This window comes from Eubalaena glacialis, chromosome 10 (genome assembly GCF_028564815.1).
Source record: "Eubalaena glacialis isolate mEubGla1 chromosome 10, mEubGla1.1.hap2.+ XY, whole genome shotgun sequence".
NCBI lineage: Eukaryota > Metazoa > Chordata > Mammalia > Artiodactyla > Balaenidae > Eubalaena > Eubalaena glacialis.
Window position 1 is genome coordinate 80,163,766 of NC_083725.1, and position 8,546 is coordinate 80,172,311.

At 45.9% G+C, this 8,546-nt stretch overlaps 1 protein-coding gene across 1 annotated transcript; it reads right to left on the reverse strand.

Annotated features, from left to right (window-relative positions):
- Positions 1 to 287: 287 nt before the first annotated feature.
- LOC133099419 (calcitonin receptor-stimulating peptide 3-like) lies at positions 288 to 3,458 on the reverse strand. Its single transcript, XM_061203071.1, has 3 exons — positions 3,373 to 3,458; positions 866 to 997; positions 288 to 447 (listed from the first exon to the last, which is right to left on the reverse strand). The coding sequence occupies exons 1-3, from the start codon at positions 3,456 to 3,458 to the stop codon at positions 288 to 290; spliced, it is 378 nt and encodes a 125-aa protein (XP_061059054.1).
- Positions 3,459 to 8,546: the final 5,088 nt, after the last annotated feature.

The following is an 8,546-nucleotide window of genomic DNA, read 5'->3' on the forward strand; positions in this document are numbered from 1 at the left end:
ACAATTATAACTTCAGGGAACAGTGTTTTAAGTGAAGAGGTTCTATATTTCCTGGCAGATGATCTTAGTGTCACCAGGAGACACTGGAAAAATAAAAATAAACCCAAGTTATAGGGGTTTCAGATATTGAGACTCTCTGTTCTATATCCAGCCGCTATAGATTTTTTTATGATACATGCCCAGGGAGGGTTAGAGTGTGACCCGCACCCCTGCAATAATACCCAGCCACCAGCCATGCCATTCAAAGTACTAGGGCGGTCACCTTCTTCCTGGAGTCATTTCACTGTTCAGGCCTGCAGGTCCCTGTGGTGGCGGCCAAAGGCTTTGGAGCCCACGTTGGTGGGCATGAAGTTCCTCTTAATCACGCTCCCAGATCTGCTCAGCCAGCCCGCCATCTTATGGGTCACGCAAGTGGCAGTGTTGCACGATCTCTTCTGGGCAGTGATGCTGATTTGTAGGATGGAGAAAATGAGAAGGCCTGTCAGTGAGAGGTTGAGGGCAGATGCTGCCCCATGGGACCATCAGTGGAAAATTACTACTCTGAGAGGCACCAGTGAACCTTAGATGTTTCTGCTAAATACAATCATCACAGCAGAAAATCATAGGGTTTTAGGGAAAATGCCACAATCACTCCCTGTAGACATTTCCAGGGGTGTCAGAAGACCAAAGATGTCTCTGGGTTAATGGTCTTGGAACACAGAACTGTTAACAGCCAATCTTTCCTGTGTAAATTAAATACCAACCAAGGCTTATGAGATGAGAGAGAGATTTATGGCACTATACCCAATCTCATTCTTAAGTATACACCTTCCTGGTAAGCTGGGGGAAGGGTAAGCCATGTTCTGGGAGGGGTGCAGAGATTTACCTGAAGCCCTCTGTCTCATGCTCCAGCTCACTGGCCTTCATCTGCACATAATACTTCACCGTTGCAGCCAGTAGGAGGCGCGATTCCTCCTCAGTGAGTGTAGCAGGTACAAAGCCACTTTCCAAGGCCGACCTAGGGAAGGGAAGCAAGCCCAACTCATGCTCTGAGCCCCTGCCTACCCCCACCCCAGGATAAGCAGCCAGCTTTCTTGGTTTCTGGGACTTCCACTGAGGATGTGGCCAACCAAATTCTCTCTCTCTTTTTAATTTCTTTTTTTAAGGTTTTTAAAATAACATTTATTTCTTAAAAGTTAACATGTGCATAATAGGAAACCAAAAAACACAAGAAACAAAAAACAAAGTCATCCATCATCACAAGCAGTTTACTGTTTGATGTGTCCTTCTAGATCTCATTTGTGTATTTACACAACTAAGCATCCATTTTTATGTAATTAAGATCATACAGTTATGTATCATGCTTTTTCACACATCATGAATATTTATCATTTCAAAGTCCCAAAGCTATGAGCATTTTGATAACCAAGAATACACTACACCAACTCAATCTGGAAGGAGAAAAATGTAATCCTGCCTTTCTTGGTGACAAAAATTTCAGAAAAGACAAAAATGGCAACAGGCCTCTAGACAAAGATATTGGCAGAGTTATGATTAAAATACTACATTCCCTTAATGTTCAATTAAAAATGATACATAAAGCAACAGAGTACACAAAGTATAATGCTTCTAAGAGGATTCATTATCCAATCTAAACTATTAAAGTGTTAGCAAGGAGATCTGTTTCCATTGAATTACTTAACAATGTATTCCTATAGTACAGCCAAGAGATGCACACACATCAATGGTTATCATCAAAATATAAATATGAACACGTCCACATACATCCCTCCCTTTATACTTCCTTCTGCCCCTCTTCTGCCAACCTAATGAACATGTCCTGACATGCATTTCTCAGAGATGGTTTAACAATTCCATGTCCAAGATGCTGCTTTTACATCAATTATAACAAAGATATTTACAAATTGGCTAATTCAGTAGCTCTACTTTTTACCATACATTGTCACTTCAGGACATCTAAAAAAGCCTAGATGTTGCAAAATAATGAATGAACCTTGTCTATAATAAACATTGGTACTTTACAAAAATGCACATATAGACCTATGGTTATAACCTAAAATTGTTTTCTATATGGAGATATTAGCCAAGAGCCCTTTCCCTTCACCCTTCCTCTTACCCCTCCTCCAGCATTTCAACGACTAAGTACAAGACTACATCTAGCTCCAAGAGGTGGATTAACATAGACACTCCCAGAAGATACAGCCCTTCCTAAAAACCAACAAAAGGGCATTTATTAAGGGATTATTTTACTACTCTATTTTTAATATACTTTGGGCATTAGGACTTGCTTATTCTTTAATACACAGCAATATTAACTAAAACACACAAATAGAACAAGGGTTAGACAATCTGAACTTGTCTAAAGACTCATGGGCACAGAACCCTTCTCTCTGCACTTCCTTCCCTGTCCCCTCTTCCCTCCCCGACCACCCAGTGAACAATCAGCTTACTCTCCAAGACTCAAGTTTAACAATTCCACTCCCCAAATATAACCATTCCTATGAATTAACAGAAAAAAATACTTAAAAGGTATTACTTTAACTCTCTATTTTCAACATATGTTGTGCACTTTTACACATCTAGAAAGACTAGATGATTCAAATAAGGATTTAAGTTTGTCCACTATCTATACACATAGTAGCAATGAATAAACTGCACACAAAGGCTTTAATCTCAAAGTGTCTTCTAAACAGGAAAACTCTGGCCTAGAACCCTTCCCCTTTTCATCTCTATCAACCCAGCCCAGTTCTCAATGGACAGGGCATGAGGCATGTATCCATCCAAAAATGCCACTCACCAGGATTTAGGCTCTGGTGTGACCTAAAAGAAGTGGTTTGCTCCAAGTGGATTATATAGACTTGTGAAAGGTGATGGTTAGATTTTCAGGAATTTTATGAGCTTAGTGTAAATACAGCCATTATTAAAAACTAAATGATAATGATTTGAATCTGAAAATGGTTTCAATTTAATGTAATTTGAATAAAGGTGAGAAATTAGATGAAAACATCACATAGATTTAATAACAAATTTATTGGCAAAGTAATTAGCAGATTAGGATGCAATTCATTGATCAAATTATGGTTAAATTAGTAAACAGGTTTGCTAAAGACAGAAATGTTTGGTAACAATCAACAAAAGCATGCTGTGAGGTTCAATGAGTTACAGTATATGAAATTTACAAGGAGTATCCTGTATCTTATGTGTGTTTGTAAACTGTGTGATACACATGTTTGTATCATAAAAAGTTTATGGTAAACTTATATACATGCTTACATTCCCCCGCCCCATAAGAGCCAGATTCAGCACAGCACAACTTAGAACACAGAATTATATGACTGGGAGGCGGGAGGGCTCCTGGCAGGGCTGTCTCACCTGAATGGCGCTGAGTGGAGCATGCCTGCCTGGTACAAGACCAGGATGCTGAGGACGAGGAAAGGGGGGAACTTCCAGAAGCCCATAACAACTCTCTGCAAGGGAAGAATAACATCAGCACCTGGAGCAATAAATAACAAATTCAATGAGCCCACAGACCCAGGCTCTGCTCCTGCCTCTGCCTCTAACTCCCTTAGCCTCCTGGTTTCATGCTAGTCATGTCACTCCGATTCACCATCGTTTCCTGCTCAGCCAAGTGGACTGCTGGAAGATCCAGTAAGGCTGCAGCATGCTTGGCTTAGCAAAGAAACCTAGTGGGACAACTGGGTGAGGAGGTCTTGGTCCATAGCCCCCGCCCCATCACTCCACTCACTCTCACATACAACCTGTTGGCCAGGACTCCTGGAGGACAGAGTCCGAGTACCTGTCACCACAGCTTTTCCCACTGTGCAACCCAGAGCTGTCCTCCTGGTGCCGGGCTTTTGCACATACATGGAGGGAGGAGGGGATTACCGAGCACAAATTTCTGCGGTTGGAATCCCTGAGAAACTGAAGAACCACATTCTACTGCTCAGCTGCTCCACACTTCGGTAAAGAGTACCCTGCAAGAATCAAGCTGGAAGAGTCTCAAATTGGGACCCAGGACTTAAACTGGGAAAAAAGTTCCCAGAACCCGCAACGGGGGCTTGCGTTTAATGGCTGCCTGCCCCTCAGTCACTGCACCTATTTGCCACCCGCTTGCGCTGGCCCAGGTTCCGAAGCATTTCCCGCGGTCCGCTGGGCACAAGACGTGATCCGTGAGAGCACCGTCTGCACAAAACTATTCCTGCGTCCAGATCTGCTTGTAGTGCCAGGGGAGCTCCAGCATCCCAAACTGACCTAAGCACGTGTGCTGCGGGAAAGGAAACTGGAGCCCGCCTCAGCGCGGGGAGAGTGAAGCAGGGAGTGCGTGAACTGAGACCATCCAGTGTTACCTGTGGAAGGAGCCTGGGATGCATTGCAGAGTAATGCAGGTTGTGTGAAATGACCTAGACAGAAGTGGGCATAGCATTTTGAGACTGGAAGAGATCAGCTAAGAAAAAGTAATGGAGAGAGAGAAGGAAGAGAGGGGAGAGAGAGAAAAACAGAATCCCAGCTAAGCAGGAATCTCCGGGCTTACCTGGCAGCAGGAACCAGGTGGCTTGGAGCAGAGGAGGGAGCAGTGGCAGTAGCTTTGGCTTCAGGCGATGGCACTGTGGCAGAAGTGGCAGTGACACTCGAGCTGGGCAGTGCGTCTGATACCTCCCAACACCAGCGGCTGCTCTTATTCCTGCTGCTCTGGGTCTGGGGTGGTCCAGGAGCTCTGGGCAACCAATGAGGGGAAGGATCTGAGCCCCAGAAGGATTGTGTCATCACTTGCGTCCAGAACCTGGAGCATCCAGAAGGACCACCCCACTTGTATCTGCATTGAGGTCATTGATGGCGGGGGCGGGAGGGGGACGTGGTGGGGGGGTGGTTGGTGAGGACCAACGAAAAACACGAAAAGTGAGTAGGAATCTGAGGACAGTTTGACGTCATGGTTAACTTCAGCTGTTCGGTTTTGCGGGTTTTGAACACGTACGTGTCCCACTCCATCCCCAGCTGTGCGATCTTGTCGGGCAGAGTCCAGCATTACAAGGAACCCTGTCTCCCCTAGGCCTGACCGCAGACCTCCGTGGAAGTGCAGCTTCGAGGGTTAATGCACAGTAGAGTTGATGATTCTGTGCCCAAGGAGGGGGTCTGATTCAGGCAGCTGGAATCACGCACAGGAGGGCAGGGCTTGTGGGTATCAGACACAGGGGATCAAGAACTTTGTCACACTGGAACTCTGTTGCAGCTGTGCCTTTTCCAGGTGGAAACATCGTGGGCTAGTAACTTCTAGTGCCTCAGTATACTTATCTTTGAAATGGGGATCATATTCTCATCTTGAAGGAATGTTATCATTAGTAAGTATGTACCTGTTATCTGCCCAGGTGGGGATCTAGAAGTGCTTACCAGGGAAGTTCATAGGGGATTCCGTGGGATCGCAACCCATCTTCCCAATCAGCACCCTGTGCAGCTGCCTGGAGTCATGCTGGTTGGTCCATCATGTGGGTTAAGGAGGGGCTGGATGCCCTGCTGGGCCTGAGCAGGGAAGTGCAAGGCTAAAAGCTTCCAAGCGGACCTCTAGCCCCACGCCTCCTCCCCCGCCATTCATCACCTAAAGTTGAGCCTCCTTCTCGAACCATTTGCCCAGCTGCCCCTTGCTTCCGGCTGCTGTTTGCCAAGATGTTCCAGTGACCTGTGATGCCAGCCCTGCACCCACGTCTACTGCAATTCAGTCCTCTGCTAGAAAGCCCGCCAAGCCTGATGGTGCTAGAGAGTCCAGCGGAGTGCAATCCTCGCTCTCACTTCAGTCATACTCTTACACACACACAAACTCAGTACGTTCTCCAGACATGTGCCCACTCCCAAAGCACAGGCACTCACAAAATGACACTGGCGCTCCGGGGCCTACAGGCGATGCTCACAGTCCCACCCTAAGTATGCTCAGAGCGGCATGGTTAGGACCTGCATCCACGAAACCTGCACCGACCCTCAGTAAGTGTGCTCTGTAAAGCCCGATTACCCAGCACCTCGACCCGCCTACACCCTGCCCAGCACGTTTCTGGATCTCTCTGTCGGAGCTCCTGCTCTAAGCCTTCCAGGAAGGTCTGAGGTGCTGACTTGCTGTCCTCAGCAGACAGAATGCAGAAAACGAAGCTTCTCACTGTCCGCAGTATCGCTGGGTCTGAGCACATAGCGCAAGATCCAAGCAGCCTGTAGAGACCCTCCAGCGCGGCAAGCACTGCGGCGGCATCGCGGGGCGGTGGAATAAAACACGGATCCCAGGTAGCTGGTTTTCTCAGGCGGAACCGAAACTAGCCGAAACGAGCCACGAGTGACCCGAGCCACAGGTCCACGCCCCAGACCTCAGTGTCAAGAAGCTTCAGTGTTTTGTTCGACACGGCGGCTGCCTCGCGGCACATCTCTTCCCCTTGCAGGTTGGTGGTCTCCAGGCTCAGGACACCTAACTTCCAAGATGCCCTTATTCCAATTTTCTGCTTCTTAACCGCAGCGGTGGCACTGATGCAAGCGAATAAAACCTTGGGGCAGGGGAACTGGATATCTGAAACTGGCTCTCCTCAGGCAGGGCGGTGGGGGATCCGGGGAATGGAATAACCGGTTGGAAGCGCGCAAGTGCGCTTGGGCGCAGAGCCGGGAAAGGCAAGATGTGCAAGGGAAGGAGTTCAGGATGGCGGATCGCGGGTTCAGTGCACCTTGGAGTCTCGAGGCAGAAATCGGGGGCTGAGACGCAGACCGCGGTTAGGGAACTCAGCAGCAAGACGAAATTGGCGAACGCGGCAAAGCAGATACTGTGCGGCATGTAAACTGAGCTCTGCCACTTAAGACTGTTGTAGGCGAGGCTTTAAAACTCAGGTGCAAAACACTTTTGCCGACATGACTTCCAAGGCCTGAGGTTTCTGACGTATCAATCTTTTGAAATCATTTGTAAGTATGTGTGTATATGGATTGCCTTTTCATTTTTTTAAGAAAAATACTTATTCATTCATTTGGCGGCGCCGGGTCTTAGCTGTGGCAGGGGAGATCTTCGTTGCCGTGAGCGGGACCGTCGCTGCCGTCCGCAGAATCTTTAGTTGTGGCATGCGGGAGGCATGCGGGATCTATTTCCCTGACCAGGGATCGAACCCTCGTCCCCTGCATTGGTAGCTCGGAGTCAAGCATGGACCACCAGGGAAGTCCCGCCTTTTCCTGCGGAAGTCCCGCCTTTTCCTATTGAGAGAACCATGGCTTTCACCAGTGCAATGGTGATGACAAAATGGTTAAGAAACGACTATTTTAGAAGCCGAATTGTAACCATATCATTTTGTGAGCTCAGAACTTTACCCCTGGCTGTCACGTGTGCCATCAACCTTCAAAGCCTACATTCATTCCCCCCTCTGAAATCTTTGGTGGCTACGAAGGGCAAGCGGTGTGAAGCAGGACACAGGGTCTGTACCCAGAGGGTGCTAACGTAGCCTCCAGCAATTTCAGCTTTTCTTGAAAAGTCAATCTCTCAAGATAGGGAGGGACTGACATTAACTCATCCATCAAGTACTCTGAATTTCTAATGAGTCCTGGTGCTGAGCTGCGGGTAAGGTTAAAAAAAAAATCTTTGGCACTTAGCAGCATGTGTTGCACACCAGGTGGCACTCACCCAATGTTTATTAAATAAAGGAAATTAATTTACTCTGGCAGATTTACCAGCCAGTCTCACCGCTATTATAGGACTCTAATCTAATCCCAGCCAGCAGAGAATCCGGACCTAGCTAGGTAGCGCAGCTTTTCAATTGGATTTCGAAATTGTGAGCTCAAACATTTGAGACACTCCTGTCATTTTATTTGACATGCAGAGTTGGTTTCCCCATGGAAGTTTCCAGGAACAAGACAGGGAAAGGAAGGTTAACCCTAGGGTTCTTTCAGAAGTCTAGAGTCTCCTAGTATGAGATACAAAACCATTCTCCTCTGAGCCCGTCCCTGATTTACCAAGTTAACTCAAAGTTTAGACCTTACCATGTGCACATTGCTTATGTTGCATCCAGCCCTACCTAAGACTTCTTTTAACTGAAGCACTAAACAGAAATTGATCTTGAGAAAGTCAAGGAAAATACTGATTTAAAAATAGTTACCTGATTATTTTGCACTTGATTGTACAGTCTTATTTCATAACTTTTAAACCTGAAAACCAGGTTTAAAAGTTTAAAAGGTTTAAAAGGGGGAAATAATCTAGTTTGGAAAAAACATGTTTTACAACATTCTGATAAACTGTAACTGCAGTATTTATTTCCATACTTTTAGCTTAGATTCCTGTGCTTTATTTCAAAACTTTTTTCAATTGAAGTATAGTTGATTTACAATGTTGTGTTCATTTCTTCTGTGCAGCAGTGATTCAGTTTTATACATATATATATTCTTTAAAATTTTCTTTTCCATTATGGTTTATCTCAGGATATTGAATAATCTATAGGACCATACATACTGCTGCAAATGGCATTATTTCATTCTTTTTTATAGGTTTTAAGTATAGTTGATTTACAATGTTGTGTTAATTTCCACTGTACAGCAGTTATTCAGTT

Bases quoted from the DNA above. Each gene is read 5' to 3' on its own strand.
- LOC133099419 (XM_061203071.1), bottom strand. From the start codon at position 3,458: ATGGGCTTCTGGAAGTTCCCCCCTTTCCTCGTCCTCAGCATCCTGGTC. The intron at 998-3,372 runs GTGAGACAGCCC...TCCCTTCCCTAG, and splicing joins CTCCACTCAGCGCCATTCAG to GTCGGCCTTGGAAAGTGGCT. The intron at 448-865 runs GTAAATCTCTGC...CCTACAAATCAG, and splicing joins CATGAGACAGAGGGCTTCAG to CATCACTGCCCAGAAGAGAT.